The 25,888-nt window shown below is 42.6% G+C and overlaps 2 protein-coding genes and 1 long non-coding RNA gene across 9 annotated transcripts in view; 1 reads left to right on the top strand and 2 right to left on the bottom strand.

Moving 5' to 3' along the window:
• Positions 1–3,164, bottom strand: part of LOC141733511 (uncharacterized) — a 101,612-nt gene extending 98,448 nt beyond the window's left edge. For both annotated transcript variants that reach the window (XR_012584321.1, XR_012584322.1), the window contains exon 1: positions 3,060–3,164. This is a non-coding gene — a long non-coding RNA (uncharacterized LOC141733511). The remainder of the gene's footprint in view (positions 1–3,059) is intronic.
• KCND3 (potassium voltage-gated channel subfamily D member 3) overlaps positions 1–11,468 on the top strand; it is a 121,420-nt gene extending 109,952 nt beyond the window's left edge. For 4 of the 5 annotated variants that reach the window (XM_074563947.1, XM_074563949.1, XM_074563948.1 and 1 more), the window contains exons 5-8: positions 4,508–4,600; positions 7,286–7,342; positions 8,308–8,555; positions 10,489–11,468. In XM_074563947.1, coding sequence (XP_074420048.1) covers positions 4,508–4,600; positions 7,286–7,342; positions 8,308–8,555; positions 10,489–10,693 — 603 coding nt within the window. In that variant the 3' untranslated portion in view covers positions 10,694–11,468. Of the gene's footprint in view, positions 1–4,507; positions 4,601–7,285; positions 7,343–8,307; positions 8,556–10,000 lie in introns of all 5 variants that reach the window. The other variant, XM_074563952.1, reaches the window with a different exon arrangement.
• A 2,273-nt stretch (positions 11,469–13,741) lies between these two features.
• DDX20 (DEAD-box helicase 20) lies at positions 13,742–24,936 on the bottom strand. 2 transcript variants are annotated; one of them, XR_012584320.1, is made up of 12 exons: positions 24,678–24,936; positions 24,497–24,591; positions 24,104–24,272; positions 23,654–23,768; positions 23,430–23,572; positions 22,907–23,045; positions 22,457–22,515; positions 21,676–21,758; positions 20,884–20,989; positions 20,696–20,797; positions 18,756–20,012; positions 13,742–14,350 (listed from the first exon to the last, which is right to left on the bottom strand). XR_012584320.1 is itself a non-coding variant. In XM_074563946.1 (11 exons), the coding sequence occupies exons 1-11, from the start codon at positions 24,871–24,873 to the stop codon at positions 18,913–18,915; spliced, it is 2,307 nt and encodes a 768-aa protein (XP_074420047.1). In that variant the 5' UTR covers positions 24,874–24,936; the 3' UTR covers positions 18,686–18,912. The 2 variants fall into 2 exon arrangements, 1 of the variants encoding a protein (XP_074420047.1); XM_074563946.1 differs by lacking the exon at positions 13,742–14,350 and having other exon boundaries at positions 18,686–20,012.
• Between the last annotated feature and the right edge of the window lie 952 nt (positions 24,937–25,888).

The following is a 25,888-nucleotide window of genomic DNA, read 5'->3' as shown; positions in this document are numbered from 1 at the left end:
CAAATTTTTTAAGCTGTAAAAATAGGAAGGAATATGACTTCTGTAGTTGCTATATTAGGGGCCAAAATATTACCTCCATACTGTGCATATCTGTCGGTCAAATTAGTATCAAACTGCTTCATGGGTCAGGTACACATCCCCTTTTGATACCTTGCCCAGGACTCATGCTAACTGTAATGGACTTCACACAGACAGATTGCCACAGGGCTGGTTTGTTACCCAGCAGTAATTCCAACCGCAATTACTACATGGCCATCACTAGATGTTATCACTTTCATCATTAGCAAGCACACAGCACCGTGATCAATGTACAATTGTTTTACAAGTGCCCAGAGATTGCCCTGCGGTCTGACACCTTGAGGGGTTACCCAAAGAAAACAACTGCCCCAGAGCGTCTCCTGGCTGTGGCTCTGCAGTCAAACTAATAAACTGGGAAATAAGGACTGTTCGAGATTCCGGAACACGTGCCAAACGTCCTTTCGTTAGCACCAGAATGAATACACTGACACCATCTTTCAAGGGAACAGCATGTCTTCAGCCTGTAGCCTTCTATCAAAGTAAAGAAAAAGCGAAGAGGATTTATCCAAGACAGCAGCAGGAAGGAGTTCTGCTCCTAACGAGAATACAGACTCTCGCTTCAGAAACGGGGATTTGTGGCATTTTGCATTTGCCATCTAGACAAAGTACTAGACCATTTTCTTCTCATTTAGAGAGATTTTTAGTGGGCTTTATGTCAGAAGTGCTCAAGGGATGGTGAGCTTCTTCCCATGGCAGCAGCCTACATATCCTCTTAGCGTTAATCTCCTTGTACAGCTAGCTGAAATTCCCTTTTAGCTAAAATGCTAGGAGGTGTATATCCTAGGAACAGTAAGTTTCGAGGCCTTGTGCCTTTTCACAAGCAGAATCTGCTTAGCCACAGACAAGCATTACAGCCGTTCCCATGGGAAGGGACAGTCCAATCACCGAATCACTTCATCTCAGTTCACCAGTGTCCCATTTTACGTGCTGAAGCACTAAGTAGAAGAGGTAAAGTGGAAGTATTTGGGATTTCAAAACTGACACTACAGTGTGTTTCAATCTCCCTCCAAGCAACCAGCAGCTCAGTGAATGTCTTCCAAGAACAAACTGAATGGTAGCTGGCATCAAATCCTGGCAAAACTGGCATCCCAGCTCGAAAAGCAAACCATCTCCTCTCCTCCCCACCACCAGCTCTTTCGTTACAGCCAGTTTCTTCTAATGAAGACACAGATTTTGCTTGCCTGCAGCAATGTAGGTACCACTGATGCGATATCTATAGGTATACATCCCTCAACAGTACTATCAAAATACAAAGCATTTCTGTGATGTTGACACTTTCGTCGTCCTTGGGCAGCAGTTTCTGCAGTTCTCATTCTTAATTTGCATGCTATGATGTTCTCGGTGGCTGCATACTCTTTGTTTCTGAAAACACTGAGCTGACTGAAGAAAAAGTGAAAGGAAGATAAGGTACAAGCCATAGCCACTGATGCTACGCTTCCTGGTCACTGCCACCCCGGATGCATCTCCATCAGCGGCAAGCCCAGCCTCAGGATGGGAGGTAGAGGCAGAAACTAAGTTGTGCTGCCAAAATTTAACAATTGGCTTAGGTCTTCTGCCAGAGGTTTGGAAGCTCTACCTATTTCAGATTCCATTTAGATCTCCTCTCAAGCAAATCCTTGTAAAAAGATACTGTCTGCAGTATGTGCTCTTTCTCTCTTTTTTCCACTGTTTTAATGCAGCATCATGTGTACTTTAGGGCTCGCGAGGACCTCCACAGGAAACATTCCAACACAGACTTCAGCAGAGTCAGTAATCTCAGCAGGGTACAAACAGGACCTCAGGAGCTCACCAGGAGGATTGTTAATAAGAAAAACTGAAATGATTTTTTTTTTTAGGCCGCTTCTAAAAATACTTCTGGGAACGTTCCATCTTCCAAAACAACAGCAACAAACACATCCATAACCTGCCTAAGATGCATTCCCACAGGAATCTATTAATTCTGTATACAGTAAGGCAGCTTCCTTTAACGTACCAGTTCAGCTATGTCGTGGCATCTATCAGAGAGAGTTATTGCTTCACTTAAGGATCACAGAACCATCCTGGGAAAGGCATCCAGAACAGGCATTTGCAGTGAATCACTGGGACACACGGGTGTATTTACAAGCAATCCTTTAAGCAGAGTTGAATTTGACCCCCTTGAGAGCAACAGACAATGTCTTGGCACTTCTGCCAAGACGTTCTGCCATGTCTCCCATCCCACCCATTTTCTCTCTTGAGCAGTGAGACACTGCTGTTTCATGTCTAAGTAGATATTCAAGCCATACACATCAATTTTTGACTTTCACGTTTGGGCATTACAGAAGACACCACGCACCTCTTACTTATGGAGCACAGGGAAACATTCTACAAACACCTAATCGCTATTTTAACGTATGTAATTGTCTTTGAAAATGCTAGTCATCAAAGACACACACAGATTAATGTGTCACAAAATCACGGTGAATTTCAAGATCAGGAGCTTAAGTAGTAGTAGTAAGAGAGTGTCCTTACCAACCCAGATCTGAAATCTGCCACCACAAGAACAGAGAAAATGAGAAAAGTAATACCGGCTCTCAAATAGCGCAGAAACTCTCTAAACAACAACGATTGCTTCTTTTCCTTCCATTTCTGAGGTGTATCTGATCATAGGATAAGTGACATGCTGTATTCTGAGGAACATAAGCATCTAATTCCCTGATACAGCCTGGAAATGCAAAAAACAGAGTCCTGGATTTCTCCCCCCGCACCCAAGTTGACTAAATTAGCCTACGGCATTGATGAATGCTAGATGCCAAGCTTTCTACATGAGCTAAACATTACGCGCATGCTGAACTCAAGCTCCCAACCTCTTATCCATTTCTACTTCAGCTGTTCCAAGCAGATCAAGCCCCTCAGCTTAACAAAAAGCACAGCGATCAGTCTGAGACCTGCAGCTTATCCTAACCACTAATAACGCTGCAGCCTGAGCAGCCTCTTCCCCAAATCACGACACGCACACCTACCTGATGTAGAAGCCCAGAACAGACCAGCAAAAGCGCCACAATAAGTCTTTCCAACCCAGAGTCCTTAAGCAGACATGTCACAACCAGTTCATCCCCCAACACTTCCTTTGCCTCCCTCAGAGGGACCACTCCTTTTAATAGTTTTTGACCTAAATACTCTCAGCTGTACCCAATCCCTTCCCAGACGGCCCAGGCTGCCTGCTTGACTCCAAGCACACCCTACTCTCTGAATTAGCTTACAAATTGGTTAGCCACATTTCAGCAGTTTGAGTACACAGGGGAAATAGGGGAAAGCTGGTCCCTAATCGTACCGATGTTGCTGTAGTCAAGTATCTGCATTCCGAGGTCTTTGGAACGGGCTTGTCTTGTTCTGGTTTTGTGCTGAGTGGTGCACAGAGGGTTCCTGTCCAGGGCGCAGAGCTCCTGGGCACTGGGTTACTAAAACATAAATCACGGTAAGCTATCCTACTGAGTGAAAGCCACAATCTGTAAGAAACTAATGAAGATGGGACCTTCCTTCTCCTGACACATTTCATGGGATCCCAAACTCTTTGCCACTGCTGGACAATGCTTCTTCATTTGCCATATGCTTGAATAGGTTAATTCCTTCTGTTCCTCCCTTCTCCCTGCCTTTCAAAGAGGGCTTGGCCACAGGAGGGGCTGCATATCTTCAGTTTGCACCAACCCCAGTCCTCAGGACCTGCTATAAACTCCCCACCAACAACAATATTCACTGAGGCACAGCAACAGCAGCCCCCTTCTAATGCACTGCAGGTACAACTGGTGATGTCCACGAAGAGGGGAGACAGATCCAGGAGCCCTGTCTCTAGAAGCAGCATTACAAAGCCCCAGACACGAAGCCTGGATGCACAGGTTGTGACCCGGGTGCAGCCGCGACTCGGCTGGCTTTGGCAATAACACGTGCAAGTTCCAACAGGCCCCGCGCTGCGCAGCCCCGAAGGTCGCGCAGAGGCAGGCTGTCAGCGCAGCGAACGCACTACAGCCTGTGTTTTCTCTCCTAACAGAGACTGGAATTCAGGGTACGTCTGTTGGCATTCAAAGGTCATGCCAAGCTTAAAAGTCTTAATGTTTGGGGTTTTTTGAAAAATAAACCAGCACAGGTTCTTTTTTCTTTACTTTCTGGTACCTAAGGCCTGACATCATATGTCGACAGTATTTCCCAGGTTTCCTCCACAGCTACAAAATGGCTAGAAACACACTGGTTTTCAATCAAAGCTGAGTTCTTCACCTGAGTCTACAAGCCAAATCATTAGGGAAAAAAATGAGGTAACCTCGTAAGAGTCATGAGAAAAACCTGAGAGTTGGCAACACTGAAATTGTTATCTTTATCCCTGTGAAAGCTAATGCTGGTAGTTCTCTTTGGTTTCATGGCTTTACACCTGGTTTGGGTTTTGTTTCCCGCCCCCCTCCTTTTTCTGGTTATGCAGGGATCCACCGAGGATGAACAGCATATGACTAAAGGCACCTCCTTAATTGAAAGCCAACATCACCACCTGCTGCACTGCCTGGAAAAAACAACCGTAAGTAGCAACACAATCCTTTTCCCTCTTACCAGGTCTCTGTGCCAGGCCCAGGCTGCCCGTGGGAAGACGCACACACAGTGTGCTCGGAACTGGCACTCAGTTACACCTAGAAACTCTGCCAGAGGGGGCTGACATTCAAGCTCCCAAGGATATTCTGCAATGGGATAAATGCATTTTATTTCATGGTCTTCATTGAAAAAAGAAAAAAAAAAGTAATTGCTGTGCAAAGGGATAAAGACATGATTATCTGCTACTCCACAGTCATCTTCACCAGCACAAAGCCAACAGCAGGTCGCTCAGTCGAGTTCACTTGAACGCAAATAGCTTTTCAGCATGGGGTTAGGGAGATCCTAAAACAAGGTGCACGTTAAGTTTCAATTTTTAAGTCCTTCTGAAAGAGAACTAAACTGCATTTGTCTCACACTGTCAGTCACACATCATATATACTTGTCACTTGTGCTAATTGGTAATAAAGGACAGTTCTGCTAGCCACAACCTGGCCACCAGTGCCAATAACCTTTACCCCTTTATATGGCACAGAGCAGAGGAACTCTCGTAATGGTTTAAAGGCTGCACGTATCTTTTGTCACTTCAGTTCTGGTTATGAGAGCAGGTTATTTATCTCAGTCAAGCAGATTCTATAACAATGACTTTTCTGTTCGCCTCATGCAAGGTGCTGGAGGGAGAATTTTATTTTTTATTATTAAGTGACTCTGTATGCACAAGTCTCTTAGACCATTTCAGATATTTATTTGATACGTATGTTTTACTTCCAGGTATATATAAAAGCTTCTGCAGTAAAGGAACACATTATCTATACCATGATTCATTCTAGAAAGACTGAAGAGAGGTTAACACTTGAAATAGTCATGCCTTTTTCTATCTGCATCCATCATCAAATATACTTTTGATTTCTGGCTTGCAAGAGCTTTCTTTTAGATAAATCACCTTCACTTCCATAGTTTGGCTTATGCTGGAATAACCCCACTTAGGCCTCAGCGATACACTGGAAGAAGATGACTGTGAATTCCAGGGACCTGCTGGGTACAGCTGGTCTGTCACAATGGGCTATAAAGGTCACCATTCCGGGGACAGTGAACGGATTCTTCCTGTATCAATGACTACTGAATCCATTTTATAAGACTCATCTTGCCTTTCTTTTTAGCAATTTTAGATGTTACATAACAAGCAGATATTTCACAATCTGACTCTTTAGTTTATTACTTTATGCTTAAAAGCTTCACTACTGTGACCCATATTTCTCGAGAAAAATTTCATTTGGAAACTTTAACAAATCGGCTGAAGCAAACAAAAGCTGACAGCCCTCCCTGCAGGGTCTGCCCTTGTAAGGCCCTGACTTTGTAAAGGCTTCTAGAGATTCTGACCTCTGCGCGGGGCAGGGGGACATCCCTGGGAGCTGTATGAGCTGCTCCCTGGCTGACGAGGGGGTCAGGGTACCGGGAGTGACATGGCCAAAGCGCATCCTAATTTGCGGATGTATTAGCCCACCTAAGCAGGATTGCCTCCAGCACCCAAGCCTACTCAGAGGGTGAGTCTCAGTGGTTGAAAACGTTCCAAACATTGGTTTGTTTTTGGGTTTTTTTTACAGCAAAGAATGGCAATAACACTGATACTCTGAATTTTTATTAAAACCTAGAGGGAAATTCTGCACAATATTTAATGTGTTTTTCCCCCACATTTTTCAGCCAGTTATTACCATGACATTGCATCAAATCACGTAGCAAGTTTGGATTCTGGTCTGAAATTATCAATCAAAATTGTTCAATCAGCTGGTGCGGCAATTCTTCAGTTCACATAATGCATTAAAATACCATGCAACAGTTCTCCTCCCAAAAATTTAAATTGTAGTAAAATAACTTTTAAATACTGAAGAGTCATTTTGTGACCAAGTTGCAGGAATGGAATGAGGAATGTACCGTGGTTGCAAACTTGTTTCAATGGGCAATTCACCTCTCCTTAAACTAGGTCAGAAGGATTCTAAAAGTCCATTATTTATTGTCATGCTATCTGTGGTCGTCACTAGCATACAGCCTTACAAGTGAATGGCTGTGAATGGCTCACAAATCTGGGTGTCAGATGACAAAGTGACCATAAAGTACCTCTAGCTGCCATAACAGAGATTACTTTGTCATATTAACCCAACAGACGGAGTTTGTTCAAACAAAAGGAGCGTTCTTTGACTGATTCCAACTCCCAGATTGAGTATGGACATCCACGTGCAATGTTTTCCCCAAAAGCTGAGTGCATCGCATCCAATCCTTCAACCCAAACCTTTCTGCTGTGTTTCCACAGAGTATGATCAAAACCCATATCCATTGATGGCCTAATGGCAATACAGTTCCAATTCGTTACTTGTGAATCAGCAGCTGGAACTTTGTTTTCCTTTGCCTTCGGCTCTCAAAAGATCAAAGTCATAAAGTTGTCACCAGTTTTGTCCTATATCCGAGAACGTAATGTTAAAAAGCTTAAGTGTGAGAAGGAAGGAACAAAGGGGTCTGATTCAGGCAAGGTTTGGTGAAGAGAAGGTCCGGTTGCCCATTCAAACTTGAGCGAGCCGGCTGGAATGTGGAGGCAATAGATGCAATGCTGGGACTAAACTTCTGAATGCCGGAATGGACAATCAATTGTGTTTTTATCTTTTGTTGGCATGTTGTCTCATAGGGATTGTCCTATCTTGTGGATGATCCCCTGTTATCTGTACGAACTTCCACCATCAAGGTATTTCCTTTTTAATTCAATGTTTTCTCTGTGGTCTCTGTGATGTGTCTGGAGAGTGTTTGCTTCCTTTCTTGTTCCTGGTCTTGTCCTTGGGAGTTTGTGCACGTGGCTCTTTTTGGCTACCCAGTGCTCTTGTTTCCTGTCAGAGTTGTTAATTGTTCCGATGAAAACTGATGGCTGCCTTCACCATGGTTGCTTTTGTTTCCCATCCTTTCTGATGCTGACAGGGACTGGATAAAGTATGTTTACTAGAACTACTTGGGTGTTCATACACGCACATAAGAGTTCTTTCTTTCATGATTTCTTGTTCCTTAGCGCAAAAACTCTTTACAGATTCAGCTTTCTGAATTTCCTTCCCCTCTACGCTCCCCACTCCCCTGCCACGTTTACTTCCCCTCAGCTAATAGCGCCCAGCGAACGGCAGGTATGCTTTGCACCCAATAGCCAATACAAGCAACATCCTGCAATCAAGCTCTATGTGTAGATGGTCATCCAAGTGCAATGCAATCCTGTCCGAGCGGCAAAGAAAAAGGAGCCTAAATCTCCTCTTGGGTTTCCGAACCATGTGGCATTGCAGACGTTTTGAAGCCACATTTTGAAGTCTGGAAAACAGACACAAAAATGAAAGGAGGTTCAAACATATTAACCATCTCAGGCTCCATAAGCAAGACAGCATCGATAGACTTATCACGCCTTTGTCACTGTAGCAGCTTCCCTTATTCCCCTCCTGATGCAGCAGAGCAAAACCTTCTCTTGGTTGCAGTGAGTGGAAGGGCAGAGTCATTTCTTTTAAAGATGTGCCTAGTACAAGTATTTTCAGACACAGAGGCAGAGAGTGTCTTACACAGAGAAGGGGCTGACACATCCCACCAACCCAGCCAAAGGTGCCCTTGAAAACAAACTGCTGTTGGGCCAAAGCTGGTAGTGTCACCAGAAGGTAACAGTGCTATTCTTTTCCCTGCCAGAACCACGAGTTCATAGATGAGCAACTGTTTGAGCAGAACTGCATGGAGAGCTCAATGCAAAACTATCCTTCTTCTCGGAGCCCCTCCTTGTCGAGTCACCATGGACTGACCACCTCCTGCTGTTCTCGCCGCAACAAGAAGACCACTCACCTTCCCAACTCCAGTGTGCCAGCCACTCGCCTCCGGAGTATGCAGGAGCTCAGCACCATCCACATCCAGTGCAGCGAGCAGCCCTCACTTACAACAAGGTACAGTAAGTAGGCTCTTGCTGCTAAATACTGCACGCAAGTCTCTGAAGTGCATTACCCAAAGGAACGTTCTTGCAGGCCTCTTCTCCAGCCAGGGAGAGGGGACTAGTGCTGGGAGCATCTTAATTTCCCTCCTCCTAATGCTGACCCAAGGAAAGTAGCTCCTAGGCATTCCGGAAAGAACCCAGTCAAAGCTACACTCTAGTGCAGCTCTTCTCTGACCAGATTGGACGTAGAAGAATGAATTCCAGCTGAAACCTGCCAATGAAGTGCTAATCACACAGGCAGGAGCCAGCAGTTCCCAGCTGTGAGCCACTCACTGAAGCTGGCACAGGACCACTTCACGGCCCACCTCCCAGATAGCCCAGTACTTCCAAGCCTTTACTGGGAGCAGGCAAGGACAACTGGCTAATCAGTGTCTGTCCACAAAAGCTCTCAGAGAGCTGTACGCAATGACATGGTGCACCAGAGACACTCACTTCACTGATTTTCATTGTCCAAAAGTCTAAATCGCAACTGTAAGCATCACTGGGAAACAAATGAGGAGGAATTTCACAATGGTGTCCAGGAGCTCTCACCTAAAAAGCCATTAGTGACACAGGTGAAGAAGTGTCTTGATAGAAAATTTTGAAACTTTCATTTTATATGTAACTTGCTGAAAAAAACCCATTTCTTCACCATATCTTTCTTGCAAATATTAAATTACTTCCGAAGTCTCCCTCGGCCCATTAAGCTTCTTGTGCACCCGGCTGTTTTTGAACTTACTGTTCTTCTTCTCCCTATTCCTATCAGAGGGATCTAGAAACTGAAACGAAGCTGCCTCTAGGGCAGCAAGTGATCACTATTGCCAGGGTGAAGTCAGAAGGGCATTTCAGAGAATGAATTATGAATGAATAAGCACAAAACAAGTCTCTGGCTCTTGCAGTTTCAAGACGACAATAGCTTAAACCAGCACCTAAAACCGTAATTCAGGGGAACGTCAACTATTCTGCCTGTTTCGGTGGGTGCTAAATCAGATGCCAGTGATATTTTAAATGTCAACACTGTCTGTTATTTCACTTGCTTACCAAACTGTGTAAGAATGGAGAGAGAAAAAAAGCTTTTAAGTTGTTTTTCATGTGGAATGCAACTAACTGGGTGTACTGGTTACCACTGGCAGAACCACCCAGTCCCTAAGACTGCCCCACTCTCAGCTTGTGACTGAGGCAACCGGGGAGCAGGAAGGGTTCTGCCGTGTTCTTGGGATGCTTGAGCGATCGAGAAACATCCTCTTGGTGAGTCACTCTGAGATAACAACAGCAATAGCTTTCCAACTGGGAGCTTTACGTTTTAAAAGGACAGGCTTGTGTTTAAAATGAACATGTTGGGCTGGTAATAGCAGACTCCTGTAGCTGTGCAGATGCACAGAAATCAACCTATCATTTTCCCTCTGTAATTAATTATAGGATGCAATTGATGCAGATCTAATAAGAATGCTGCCAGCTGCCAGATCCTTGAAACTACCGCAGAGATGAAAAAAATAGAAAAGATCAAGGGACAGTGAATTTGAAAGAGGCATTCTGAAACGCAAGGAAGACAACAGCTCTTTCTTAGAACTACCTGTGCTCTGAAATATACAGTACACAGGACAGTATATTTGGATGTCCTCTTAATTAAACTAGAATTACACAAGAATGAAATGGAAACATAGAATTATTTGCCTTGTGAAAAGCTGTATCCTAACCGGGGGGGATAATGAAAGAGCTTGGTGTAATCTGGGTAGAAAGAAATGATGCCTTGCAGGAACCGGGGGGAACATTTAAATGGAGTCTTCTGAATATTTTGGTGCCCTTAGTTCAGAGGAATAAGATACTGATTAAGAACAACTACCATTCCCATTTCTACTGCCTGGTTTAAAAAAAAAAAAAAGCCAAACACTAAATTTGTTTTCTAGTCGTTCCAGTCTCAACATGAAATCAGATGATGGGCTGAGACCGAACTGCAAAACTGCCCAGATAACGACAGCCATCATCAGCATCCCCACGCCGCCGGCACTCACGCCAGAAGGCGAGAGTAGGCCTCCGCCCAGCAGCCCCAGCCACTCCACGAACATTTCCACCACCACCACGAGCAACATAGTCAAGGTCTCTGCCTTGTAAGACGTCTCATGCACAGAAGGAGGCTGGAAGACCAGTGCCCCTCTCCCTCCACACCTCCATGTTCCTTTCTTGCTGCAAATTGTGCCTGGATGGACCAACCTGACATTTTGTCACCGAATTAGCAATGGAGACCTAACGAGGCAGCTTTCTTCAGACTGGCGTTCACGCTGTGGACTGAGGAAGGATGAGGAGATGGAGGAAGAGGCTGGTTAAGGGAAAAACCTGCTTGGGGAGCACATTGTGCCATGGTACAGGGCAAAAGTCACCTGCGGAGGCTGGAGGGAAAGAATCATCATGGCAACAAGAGAGTCAATAAAGAAATGGAAATATAACACTGTGTATCGCAGCACCTTTTTAAAGGTTTTTAATGGATAATATTTATTCACGAGGAAATGACTGAAAAGGTGAAAAACAATGGATTTTGTGAATTTTTTTTCTTCATGGAGCAGAACCTTTAAACCAACCAAAATTTCACATTTTTTTTTCTTTTATAGGAAAAGATTTAGACAAAGAAGCCACCTGTCACAGAAACCTATTTCCATTCCTCTGTGTGTGTGCGTGCGGGTGTGCAGCAGAACCCCATCAGAGCAACACTGCATTACAAAGAGCAGAGCATGTTTCCATGATTGGGCGCACAGTAGGAAAATACAAGCATGTGTCAGCACATACATGTGCACACGCACACACACACACGCCTGTGTCACCCTGGATGGCATTCTTTATTTAGACAATTTTGTATCCGCCTTTTAAGTCAATACAGTGCAATTGCAAACAGTGTGTTTGTCTGCTAATTATTGTCTGTGAAAACATATTTGTGGAAAAAAAAAAAGAGGCTTTAGTAGAGTTTTAGTCCCACATGGGTATCTGCTTTCTATTTTTGTTATCACTTACTTGTAAGAGTGTGACTAGACTACCAGTTCTGTATTTTTAAAAAGAAAAAAAAAAAGGTAGGATTCTTTTTTTAATACTGTACACACAAATGGCAAAGAATGAGAAAGCACTGAACTCAACTGCATCAAGCGTTCATAAGTCTAACAGAGGTTTCTTGTAACGTATGCCCATGCTTTTTTATTTTTGTTTTCTATATAGAAATTTCTTTGCTAGCACTGGAGATACAGCCCATTGTAAATAGTAGCCAAATAATGTCTGGATCTATACTTGATAATAACTAACCCCAGAGCCAAATATCTTGCATGGACAGAGGGGTGTTTGGCTTTTTCGCAGTCTTAGGGCTCTAGTTGTCTCATCAATGGCTTCTGGGTCGCACCGATTTTGGGGGTAGACTAGGTTAGCAATTTTAGTTCTCCAGTCCCAGCACAGGATCTACAGCATGAATCCACTTGAGAAGGGGGAACAGTACTGGAGTTTGGAAAACATTTGACAAAGTGTGGTACAGAGAGCATTTTCTTTTTGCAGCTCTACACTTAGTTTGGGAAAAGTCATGCTTTTCCCAATTCTAGTCAACCAAAAACTGAAGTAACACTGTGTGGTACTGCCAGGAAGCTAAGAGTTCTGACTAAGCTGTGGTCAGCTCTTTCTGAGATCCTTCTCGGAATGATGTATTTAAGGAAATACATGGTCCTGAAACATAACTGATTTACCCCCTAAGAAGAGTAACTTTTTTCTTCCATTCTGCCTTTCTCAAGTCCCCTTTTCATAACAAGCGTGATCCGTGAAGGGCAGAGTGAGGAACATCACCCACCTTTTCACTTGTCATACACAGCTTGGCTAATTATTTTGGTCATGCACAAACACCCCTTCAAGGCCCTATACCCAGCCACGAACGGCAGTGCACCTAGCCTGCAACAGCTTGTAGAAAATAAGGAAACATTTCAATGTCCTGTTTCTGAACAGCGATTTTACCAACGTTAGAGTTAAAAGAGCATGTTTGAGGCTGATTCCACAAAGGGATGACTTTTTTTTAACATCTGTCATAATCTATCCTGATGTAATATTTATATACACATATACACGCATACACATATAAATAAATACAGACATATACATGTATAGATAGATAAATAGACCTACATGCTAACTTAAACGTATGAGCTAGCAATCCGCTTTGTTAGCGCTCCTAACCCATTAGTCTATAGAGTGGACTCAGACGGCTGACGCATTAACTCAATACCCTCCTTAGAAACCTACATTCTAGGAATATTAGGGCTATGGCTAAGCCTTCAGTAGCTGCACCAGCTTACAGTCATTTATTCCAGTGCTATAATATGTTACCCTAAACTATGTTTAGTCCTGTTTTAAATGATTAAAACGCTCTGCCTTTGCTGCTTCCTGTAGGAGGTTATACTGCAGTTAATCTTACCATTATTGAGTTTTTCTTGATGTTTTAATTTAATCTTTCCTTTGCTTTAATTTCATTATTTGTCATCATCTGCTCCCCATCTGAACACCCTCACCCTTGTAGATCAGAGGCCTTGCTCTCCACCACTTACCACCTTGCACCCTCCTTTACCCTGGCACAGAATGAGGGTTAAGTGCTACCGTGCGGACAGGGTACGGTGTTCCTTCCAATGCGCAGGAGTAAACGATTACAAAGAGTCAGGGACTCCACATGGATTCTTGGTGCTGCCGTTGTTATTCCTGATTTACTGTGGAGTGGTAAACAAGCCACTTCATCTCTCTGCACCCACTTCTTTATCTGTAAATAGCAATCGTGGCAGCCCTTCTCTAAAGCACTATTGGTGCATTTAATTGCTATCAATCAAAATGCTTTTTGAAAAAAAAAATTAACATTTTTAAGAATAAAAAAAAAGTAAGAAGGAAAGCCAGTCCTTGGGGTTTCCGGCTGGCTGCTGGGGCTCAGATTGTCAAGACAGCCATGGCCTTTGTTCTCTTCCACAGAAGAGGAATCACTGTTATCCTTGCTCAAAAATACGAGACTTGCTTCTTCTACCATTAGCTTAGCAGGTGCTGCCCCATGCCGTCAGTACATCAGCTCAGACTTTCAGACGATAAAGACAGACAAAATTGAGGAAGTCTGAGCCTAGAGGAACAGGGCTAAAAATATTTTTAATGGAGGCATTAGCTCCCTTTATACACTGATTTGAAATAGACTGAGTAATGCTTCCGAAAGCACTTGAAAATATGCTTGTACAAAACCTCCCCGGATTGCCCAACACAGCTACATCCTCCTTATGAGTGCACAGTGCAATCATCAAACAGCAAAGACAAGAATCTCCCACCATCATATCAGTGGTTGACAGGGCACAACAGAGCATCCCTCAAATGAAACACGGGGCAGAAGGGAAAGCATTTGCACAGAAAAGCACGGGAACTGCACTACAGCCACTTATTCCTACAATAAAGGGAGGCAATTAGCTTTACTAAACTGCAAGGCTCTTTATAATCTTTAAATAGCAACTTATAAAGCATTGCTGAGATAAGGCCAAGTACTCCTGAAAATTTCTGGGCTTTAACTGAAGGATTTGGACCGGCCCCCAGTACCGCCCTGTGTTACCAGCATCCCTCTCCCGTTCCCCAGGGCCACACACATCCATCCATACGGATACAAAAACCAGCACGTACCCCTGCAATCCTGGTCATTCCTGATGCACGTGGAAGGGGCCTTCCTCAGGTGGGGGCTACCTCCGGGAGGAGAGGCATCCAGAAACATAGGTAGGTTCTAGTCCTGACACCTTTCTGAAAGGCAGGTGGTACAAAACAGCCTGATTAGCAAAACTGCTCAACAAAACGTCAATAGCATGTGGGCAGTTCATCTGAAAAGCTTTCCCCTTTCCCCTAATTCCTTACAACTTTTTATAGTTTTAGAATAGTTCATTAAAAAAAGATGTAAACAGATTGTTTGTACAAAAAGCAAGTGAAAGGGGATTATTTTTTCAGCCTTTCATAAAGCAATATTAAAAGTATCAAAGGAGCAACACCATTTTCCGAGCATTTTGTTTCCTTTACAAAGTCTTTCCTGAGGGAAAAATATTTTCACAGATTTTCAGCATATTCTATTAATAGATTTGCTCTCTTCTCACCTGGCATTGGGCTGCTAATAGAAGGAATCGCACACAATTGGCAAAGACTGATGAGAAATACCTTTCACATCTAGGCTTTGACTTCTATCTACTCTTTTTAAAATCCACCTTTTACTTTCCTTTTCCTTAAAATCTTAAGGGCACCCATAAAGAAGAGGCCACAGATAACACATCCTAGTACATAAATATTAAGGAATTAAAAAATGTAATCCATCCTCTGCTAGCACAAGATCCTTCACTGCACTATATTGCATCGCTTTCTCTAGATTAGATTTAAAGTTCTCCAAGGAAAGGACTCCCACCGCTTCCCTGGAGAGCTTATTCCAGACTAATAGTTCTCAACGTCAAGGATTTTTCCCCTGCTGTTCAGCCATAATTCTTTCCTTATTTTTTCCTCTCTTGCTGCCATTATACTCCTTCGCACCATGTTAAATTATTCTCCTTTCCACATTTTAAGTTAGCTGCCTTCAAGCGTAAGAGAAATATAAAACTTTCTACAGCAAATTCTTATCCCAGGGACCACTTTTGTCTGTCAAATAATTACCATTGTTAAAAGTGAACTGAGGAAAAATCAAACTAAGTAACACACACGGCTTTAGTGTTGAATAAAGTTAACAGGCAATTCAAAATACATCCTTTATTACAGTTGGCTAGAAATACTAAGCTGAGTCAATGCTACTTGTTTAACTTGAAAGTTGATAATGTATTTCTACTGCAAACAAGCATCTGTCATTCTAGTTTAGACAGCTTAAGGTGTGCACATGAAAATCAGATTAATACCAGCTAAAGAAAGCATTCTTCAAGTATTTTGCTTTTTTAAGTAAAGAGGTTATAAACGTGTTGTATCTTACATGTATTATAAAGCAAATTCAGTAAATTAAAAACCACATTTAGTTTATGGGTTGCAACATCCTTTGGATCCTGTAATATTTTTTCTATGTCGGACTATGGCAGAGTTACAAAGTCAGCATTCATGGATGGCTTGCAAACACCAGCAGCTTTCAACTGAAGACTTTATTCTGCTTTTAAAGTTCGATGAATAATATACCTTTTCCACATAATTTACCAATCAAATATATTCTGATTTAAAAAAAAAAAAGTCATTTCTTCTTCTCCAACACTTTAAGCAACTGCACTAGGTATATGATTTCAGAGCTCAAGTTTTTAGGTTTCACATTTAACTATGCCATAAACATTCTTCATAATGGTTTTATCTTTCTAAAACTTTAAGAGCAGACAGAAGGTAGCGTGCACACTAGTTAGAGCTAGGAGACTCAGCATCAGGAACCTATGTTCTACTCCTGATTGTCTTGATGAATCACTAAGTGACCTCGAAGAAGTCATTTCACCTCTCTTTGCCAATTATACAAGCTGTGTAGGATTTAATACCTCCTCTTTCAACAACTGAAGCTCAATTCATGAACAGCTACAAAAGACCGTAGAGAACTCTTGAGAAAGCATACGAGAGTACTGCTACTTACACTCAGAATGCAAAAACTGTGCCAGAAAAACTTCAGGTGGAACCGTCAAAAAGACCAGGTGACAAAGAGCTTGTGAAAATTCCTTCCTGAGTTTTGTTCTCAGTCAATAATCTGTTACTTTGTGTGTATACGTGTGCACGTGTTTCCTTTCACTTTGATTTAAACTAGTGCTAGTCACAGAAGTCACACAGCTGTCTGGGTGAGAAGTTAACAACCACACTGAATGCTCTTCTCCGTTCTGTTGCAACTATGACTGGGAGCTCCCGCTGGCTCCTCGGACCAATGAAGCATCTTACAAAATGCGTGTGATGGTATATTTTTGATAAATCAGTAAGGCATTCCAATGCAATGGTGTTTTCTTTAGAAGTTTTATGTTATAAGAAGCTCTCGACCTTATTATTTTCTATTTTCGTACTATAAATGGGCTTTGCTTACAAACATCAGAGGACAGATACAAAGTGTACTGTATACAACTGCAGGTAGCTTCATTTGAGAACAACTTTCTAGAAGAACCAAGTTTCCTGTTGTCTTCTTTTGGAATTGTAGTGCATATGTTGAAACTTGTATATCATTTACAGTATTGAGTCTTGTGCCACTGCTGTACCTGATGTATCCAATCTGGATTAAACAGAGTATGTGCCACAAATACCAAGATGATGCTGTAGATTTCTTCTAAAAAAAGTCTGGGAGGTTCTTTTGGAGAACTTTGGGTGTTGGCTTAAGCCACTCGATTTGCATTTCAATACTAATAACTCTTACTTAAGCAACCACTAATGAGAACAGCAAGATGACAGATGTTACAGGAGAGCAATAATGCAGATATCCAAGTGCATCTCTTACAGTATTCTCCTTTTGAACATTAAGAGTTGCAACAAAATTCATCTTGGAAACAAAATCGTATCATCGTGGCCTTTTCAAACTATGCAGACAAAATCTAGGAGAGACCCCTCCCTGGAGGAATTTGCTGTGACACAAAGGGAGTAAGGCAGGAAAAAAAGTACGGGAAGAAAAATACTTCTCCTAAAAAGATATTTATTATATTTAAAGAGCACATCTTATGCCTTTCTTTAAAAGCGCAATCTCATCTCGGCAATTCCATTTAGGCCGAAGTCTTGTATTCTGTATTGCAGATAGGGTCAGCTTGTCTCAACCACCAAACAAGTAAAGCGGAGCTCATATTAACCATATCCAAAAGTGTCACTTGGAGGCATGATTTAAAATTTTCAAAATTCTTTAAGCAGAAATTAAAATTACTTATGCGGCGACCTCTGACACCCACCGAGTTAGAGCTGACGAGAAGCGCCCACAGACCACCTTTCTCTCTTGCAGTAAAGGCTGACACCCACTAGAGGCCACCATTGCCCCAGCTGCAGGAAAACCCCAAACCCACCCAGCGCAGGACACTGTCCTGGCTCCCTAAATTTCTATGCCGCTCATGAGCTAAACCAATCTTACAGTTCTTCTGCACAGTGAAGAGAGTCTGAATTGCACGGTATAAAGTTTAGGCCAACCACTCCACAGAAAGGTCGTAAGTGCTGCCAGGGCCACCACAGAATTTGCACAGGGAAATTTGCAAGAACATTAGAACGCTCAAACAGCAAGCGACAATGTAAGCAAAGTGAAAACGTACCATATTTCTCAAAATGAATTTGAAAGTTGCTGAAGGTGAGCAATCAAGCATCCCTGAAGACATCCATTTCACCAAATTAAAGCAGCAGCTCTCCTTCAAACTACGGTTCACAGTAGGTAGGAAGCAGTGCTTTTACTAAGGGAAATCCAGCCTTACTCTGCTCAAAACACAAGACTATATTTGCTCTGTTGAACTTTGAGAAATCAAAGAAACTAGCTGACGAAATCTGCCTCTAGGATCCCAAACATATTAAAGCCAGAGGATGAAGTTTCAAGATGAGTGCGGAGCCAACCCAGGGCTGACACCCTAAGCCAGCCAATACTCTCCTCTTCTCCTTCTTCGGGACAGCTACATACAAAGCAGTGCAACCCAAACAGGAAATACCAATTAGTTTTAGTACTAATAGCTAATTTCACTTCTAATTAAAGCTTTCCTGTAAGTGTGGCAAGTCTGATATTGCTGCACCCAGAGGGACAGACCAATTATGATTGCTGCCATTTTCTACATAATTAAACCATCCTCTACTGCACAGCTTGCCATACACCTAGCTGTAGAAGTGTTATTTATACAAAGTTAATTAACAGGATTTAAATTAGCAATACAGGCACGGAGATGCAGGTTTTACTCTACCACTGGTATATAATCAGTGCCTGGTGTTAAACAGAATTACAGAAAACGGAATGATCTCCAACTATAAACAGACTACACAGTCTTACAGTGAATTCATCTTCAGCCACAAGTCACACAGAAGACAAGTCAAGCAAGTAAAACTGGGGCCAGTTTGTATTTTCTCCTTACTGAGATTTCTCACATGTACATGTCTGCCTTTTACCTTCCTTTGTTTACTTCGCATTATAAATATTGCAACTGAACATCCGGCTGTCTTTCATTTCCTTTTATTAACAACTTGTTGCAACACCATCAACAGAATGCACGTAAAAAACATTTACCTAGACACAGCTCACTTATGAAAAAGACAAGATTCTTCTTCAGTCTTTAACAACGTCCGTTTATGTTTGTCCATGTACTTGCAGACTAGCAGTTTTTGCCACAGATAATGTCCATTCATTGTACCAACCAGCCTGTCGCAACAGCAGTGTCATTACATCAGTCACCACTTTTCAGCAGTTCCTGAAGGTAGACTGAGTTGACGTGATAGGCACTCATCCAGTTGAAGTGACCGTAACTTTTCCTGTAGTGAGCCACTGCAGCATAGTAGTTTTGCCATGCTTGATAGTAAGATTTCCAGTAGTTTTTGTAACTCCATGCCTCATACGGAACACCATCATCCCAAGAGCTGCAGGAGCAGTTGTCTTCAGTTTTTCTCATGGAAGAACTAGGGAACTGATGGTTATGGCTTTTCTTTTGTTTAGCGTTTTGTTTCAGAACTTTGTTTTTCCCTCGATTTTGCTTTGGGACTTGTGATAGCTCCTGAGGTTTGTCTGGTGTAGAACAGAAGTCTGCATGACCCTGATGCACTATGGGAACAGCATTCTTCTCCGGTGTGTCTGAAAGTGCTTCAAAGCATGAGCTGTTTTCCCTACTCTTGGAGGAAGCCCTGGAACTGTAGGAACCATCACTGTCACCAGACACACCATTTACTACCATCTCTGTATTTTGTTCCACCTCTTTCCACTCTACACCACCATTTCTGGGGAGCTCACACTGTTCTCCTGGGCCTGAATAGCTTCTTAAAATTTCAACCTCTCTCTCCAACCCTTCTTTAATGAAATACTCATAGTCTTCAACAAACTCTGAGAAGTTCCAGGGATTGTTCTGTTGTCTTTTGAAAGATGACAAGCATGGAATTCTGGGAAGATTTTTTTTTAAGGCCTCCTCATCTGGAGACTGACTGTTATGTTGCCCATCCATTCTGGAGACAGTTTTGACTTGACTCCTCTGTTCTATGTGGCAACTGGAAGTTTGGGGTTTTCTGCTACCTTTTTCTGTATTTGTAGAATTTGTGCACTTTTTTATCTGCTTTTGCTTTAGAGCCTTTTTTGGCCTTTCTACAGAAGAATTACCACCTGGAAGATTAGAAAGAGGCTGAGGTACCTCTGAAAAAGTATTTTGGACAGGCTGCAGTACTGGTTCCTCTGGTCTAAGACACACAGTGTCAGAATTCACTGAAGCACCTGTATGTACAACAGGTTTGACTTCTACCTCCCCATCTTCAAATTGATCCATCATTCCAGAGGGTATAGGCTCTGCACAAAAGGGAAACAAGCAGGCACTCAATTAAGTGCATCCCTCCCTCTAGAACTCAAACAAGTACCAAAGCTTTGCAAAAATCGCAGAAAAGACGTTAAGAAACATTAAGTTAGGGCTACAAACTGACCACTTCAATTCTTGAAAAAGCTCAAATAGCCAGAACATTTTCTTCATGGAAGGCACTGAAAAGTTCATCAAGTCAAACAGCATTGCACTACTTGTCACCTATTTTTCATATCTTACTTAACCAAATAAAAAATTAGAACTTATGCAAGAAGGCAAATGCTAGATTTCTAGCAGAACAGCTTCTGCCAAATCAAGGGTAGGCAAGTCTTCTGTTTCAACTATTCCTTTCTTCCCCTACTGTAACTTACAGCCTGAGAAAGGCTTAATAGATTTCTGGAAATCCAAGTAGTTAGGTAGTTGCTTAAGCAACAGCTGGATGCAGAGCTCCTCTCCCTATCCATAGGCATGCACTCAGTTCATTTTCTATTGCTTCGCACAACTGTACCAGTTACACAAGTAGTCATTAGCATGGAGTATGAAAAACCTGTACCAAAATTAATGCAACTTCAGCAGAGAAGGTACATGTCAATTCCCTGTAGACTTGTCTGAAGGTTTGAATAAAAAGAAAACCACCAACAAAAAAGAACAGTTGCATTCATAGGACAGAGCATACCTGGTAGCGGAAGAAGCTGAAGATTACATTTCTGAGCAATTTTCATCATTGTGTTTTCTTCCTCTCCACGGCAGCAGTATGTCACAGATAAGCCCAAAGTTCCTGCGATACACAACAGAAAGTGTCGTTACCTCACCGGAGCCAGGGAAGCTAGTGCAAGCTCAAGAAATCCACACGACTGCTTTTACCAAAGCGCCCAGCTCTGCCAATACGATGCATGTACGTTTCCCAGTCTACAGGTACATCCAGGTTGACAACCAGATTCACTTTTTCAGCATCAATTCCACGAGATGTCTTAAGAAAATGAGAAGGAGAGAAGGGAATAGATAACTGAATATGCTGAACAGATCTTTAAATAAATACAATATATTTGAGAGTAAGTGCTCATATAATAACTTTTAGTTTTTACAATACACCATAAAGCACCTACAATTTTGCAGTCAGTCTACAGTATTACATGTAAAACAGGCATACTGCATTGGGACCATGAAAACTAGGGATCATTTCGCTTATGCCTTTGATGTATGACATACAAGCAAGTATGTTTTTCCCCCCTAGCATCAAAAAATTCAACCCGACAGCATGCAGTAGTCTTTTCATGACAGGACCTCAATCGATCAACTAAAGATCAAAATACAGCAACCATGAAAGAGCTAAATGCCTCAAACATAACCACTGCTCTATTTAAAGTTGTTTAGGACCTTATTATTGTGAGCATACTGTACTAAAGAAACAAACTATTCCTTCCCATAGCTTCTACCCAAAATAAACAATTCTACTGCTCTGAAACATCTATAAGCTTCTACAAAGCAACAGATAAATTTGAAACCATGTTTGAACTAGATGAGGAATACGGGACAATTTCTAAGTTTCACAGTGAACGTAAATCGCGCACAGAGCTCAAGTCCCATGCTTTATCAGTACATTTATGTTCTATTCAATACATACAGTACTGATGTATGCTATAGAACACAACTCACCAAGTCTGTGGAAATCAGAACTCTACAGTGGAATTGCTTTAATTTAGCCATAGCATCAAGTCGTTGATTTTGATTCATGCTACCTAAAAAGACAAAAATTAGAAACAGATTACATCCTTCAGTTTTCTGCCCCTCAAATTCTAGAAAACTCTGCTTTGTAAAACTGTAGATGAGGCTGAGAGAAACTTCCCCAAACATCAGTTTCCAATGAGTAAACAAGGAACAAACAAGACAAACTTGAAAACAAAGAAATTCATTACAAAAATAATTAATTTGCTTGTATTTTGAGGAGAAATCAATTATGTAGGTACGTAGCCCTCGTGAACAATGCTGACTTTAGACAGATTTTATTTAAACACATGAACCATGGAAAACACTGTTGAAGTAAAAATTCAAAGGAAAGTTTATAATAAATACCAGGTGCCAGCTATCAGCTTTTTATAGAGAAGCGAGAAATAAAAAAAGATTTAAATTCAACATCTGCATTCCAAACAAACACTGCTTTGACCTGCAAATGTAAGGTAGTTTTCTCTTTACAGATAAGCCAATGCACTCATCTGTATATTCATAAAAATGATTCTCAACCAAATTTGAAAACAGGAAAGCTAATCAGTAAAAAGATTAATTAATATTTAAGTCCTAAAGACCTATGAAGATTCAAACGCTATGCTTGGTTATTTAACCAGACGCCATGCAAGCCAAGACTTAAGATTAATTTTCCTATTTTAGGTCACATTTATGCACAACTTCAACAGAACCAGAAAGTTTTGAATGGACTTACCTGAAATGCACTCAGCAGGAAAGCCTCTGCATGTCAGTATTTCAGCTAGATGTTGAGCCCTAACAGAATATACGCAATGAAAACTGTAAATAAAACCGGAGACCTAAAAACCCCTATGCATTTATCAACAAGCTATTCTTTACAGCCAAGGATTACATTCCAAAATTGTCACTTTCATCTTTATGTCTAGGACAGTCACCTCACAGATAGAACAGGACAAGAGGATATCAGGTCTCACTGTACTCTAAACAGCATGTGAGGTACCTTCATGCTAAAGGATTCCTTTATTTTCAGTATTTCATACTGCATTCCTCTGGCTATATTTCAGATCTGAAATTTGCATACTGCTTTGAAGCCTCACTGAAGGTCTACATAAACTAATCCATGACTGGACATTAAAATCACTCCTTTCAAACATGCTTTTTACAGATTTTATTTCAAATTTATTACCTGCTATGCAAATTTGAGAAGACTAAGGCTTGATTAAATGGAATTTTGCTGAACAGCTCCTGTAGGTGCTGGGTTTTTTCCTCAAATGTTTTATGTGGAAGCGGATGGGAATTCACAATCTTGTAATACTGCTTCAGCCCTGAGCACGAAACCAAACATACCATCAGATTAAGGGTTTCCATAAAAACATGCACAATGCTATGCTGCTGTCAACATGTGTCACTGCAGCTAAAACTAAGACTTTAAATTTAAACAAGCACACACATGTGCCAAGTAAGAAGCTACAAGACAGGTTTTTCTTAGAAGACTGAAACATTTTTTGAACAGATAGAAAAACCAGAAAGTTACATTCATTACTGCTGTTTTAAATACATCAACATTTGTAATAAATACTTCATAAACTAATCAACTCACCTGTGGAGGAAAATTACAAAGAATCACAATTTTTAAAGGTACATCGTTTCATTTTAGTATACTCTTTTCAATCCATTAATAACATCACCATAAATGAACTTACACTTACCAATGAGACTTGGATCAGTAGGGTTCAACCTCACAAATGTCGGCTCTCTCATGTACCTGGTCAAAGCATTAGCTAATGACTCAGGATAAGTAGCTGAAACAGCAAGCATCTGTTTATTGACTGGTAGTGAAGAGTAAATCCAACTGTGAGACAAAGAAATGGGAATGACTAAAAAATATGTACCTAATCTACTGATAAATGCACAAGATAAGTGTTTTTCTTACTTGATTTGTTCCTGGAAGCTGCCTTCTTCTAGAAGCTTGTCTGCTTCATCAAGAATGAAAAGCCGAATACTGGCTGTATTCAAGTAGTCCAACTCTATGAGCTGTTTTATTCGACCTACATATGAACGAAAAAGTAAAAGGAACTTCAAAAATATTAATTGAAAGGTTCTAACAATTAATTTTCTAATTTCTTTAAAAATCAATTTTAAGAAACCTTAAAAAAAGGCATATTTGGAATAATGTCACATATTTTCCAGATGTCACACATTTGGAAAAATGTCACTAAAAATACCTGGTCTAATGTCTCTAGCACTGGCCTTTGAGACTGTCCCCTTTTACTAAAAAAAAAAAAAACAAAACAAACCCAAACCAACCCGAATTTCAAAAGCACCAATTATTGTACTGTGAAGTATCACGCAGTATCTGAAGCACAACGAAGATCGTCCGTACCTGGGGAGCCAACTGCGATGTGGCACTTCTTTAGTCTGATTTTGTCCTGGTTCAAAGGAGTCCCACCAATGAAGACATGGCATTCTAAGCCTTCCATTTTTATTCCAATAGTTGTGATGACAGCATGAATCTGCACAGCAATCTCTCGTGTAGGAGCCAGGATCAAAATCTGTAAGGGCCAAGGATTAAATCCAAAAGCTGCAGAAGGTTCTGAAGATTAAAGCTTAACATCGAGTAGGGATGACTTCAAATACTATGTCTCACAGGCGACAATGCCGTTTTCCCAAGAAGAAGAGAGACACTCTCTCACAAAGCAAAATCCCCCCGCCTGCCCCCCGCTCCCCGCATACCGGTAAGGGCGGGCCGGGCCAGCAGCAGCATGCCAGGGCTCACCTGCGTGGCGGGGCTCTCCAGCAGCACCGCGTCCAGGGCGATGGTGGAGAACACGCAGGTTTTGCCAGTGCCCGACTTGGCCTGCACGATGAGATCTGGAAAAAGCCGCCAAAGAGGTCACCGGAGGCCCCAGGCTGCCCCCGGCCCCGCGCCCGGCCCCTCGCCCGGCCCGCCCACTCACCCAGGCCGCAGCGCCCCAGCGGGATGGCCTTCAGCTGGACCGGCGACGGCCTGTGGAACCCAGCCGCCTCCAGCCCCGCCAGCACCGGCGCCGACAGCAGCAGCGACCCGAAGTCGGAGGGGCCGCCGGGCACCAACACGTCGCGCGTGCGGAACCGTCCCTCCGCAGCCGCCGGCGCCTCCGCGGGCACCGCCATCTTGGGGGCAGGAAGGGGCAGCGCGCGGCGCCTCGCGAGACGCGCCTTTAGCCTGCGCCGCGCACGCGCACTGGGAGAACCGCCCCCACCCCAGCGCGCCGTGCCGCCAGAGGGCGCCGCGGCCGCCGATTGGCTGGCGGGGGCGGGAGGGCTCGCCGATTGGCTGGCGGGGCGGGCGGGGCCGCCGATTGGCTGGCGGGGCCGCGCGGCGCCGCCCGTCAGTGCGGTCCGTGAGGGGCAGGGCCAGCTTCCGCGGGTGCTTGTGTTTTCCTACCCCGGGTCATTTGTTTTATGAAGCGCGCTAAAGCTTCAACTTAGTAACGTCACAGAGGACAAAACCTCTGTGTTATGTGGGTGGAAGTAAACCGGTGAGAGCCGGAGGCCTCGCCACAAAGCACACAGAAACAAGATTTAAAAGCCAGGGTACAACGAAAAATTAATAGCATAGCACTCGCTTCAGCAAAGGCCAAATGTGTTAATCTGTTGTACGCGCGTTACTCGCTACCCTCTGGTGACCGCTTACTTTAAATGGCGTGTGGTTTTATGCGTATCAGCATTTATTGTTCAGAGGCTCTGGGCGCCCGTTCATTGCAATGGGATTTGAAAACGCAACAGTGGCTTCTACTGTAGGAGCACAGACAGGGGGTCGTTATCCTTGCATTGCCAGGCAGCCCAGGTGAATTTTAATGGCTTTGGTGTACCACAGTCTTTGTCACGCCTTTGAAATTCCTCATGTTTGTCTTCCTGACGGGAGAGAAATTGTCTGGCAAACTATTCACTTGTTATTTTTTAGTATTATGATATTTTCATGTGAATATCAGAGTACCAGCCCAGAGCGGCGCCCTGCAGGACAAAGAAGAATTCCAGCTTGGAGAACTTGCGTCTGCCCGGTCGGGACAGACCAGATGGTGGGGGCGAGAGCTGTGCCCCGCAGCAGCGGTAACAGGATCACTAACTACAAGCATTCTGTTAGTTCCAATTATTTTTTAATTTTTAAGTGGATGTTCCCGTTGGT

Source organism: Larus michahellis, chromosome 21 (assembly GCF_964199755.1).
Source record: "Larus michahellis chromosome 21, bLarMic1.1, whole genome shotgun sequence".
In the NCBI taxonomy this organism is placed as follows: Eukaryota; Metazoa; Chordata; class Aves; order Charadriiformes; family Laridae; genus Larus; species Larus michahellis.
Note: the sequence above shows the minus strand (reverse complement) of the source record. Positions and strands in the feature narration are given on the sequence as shown.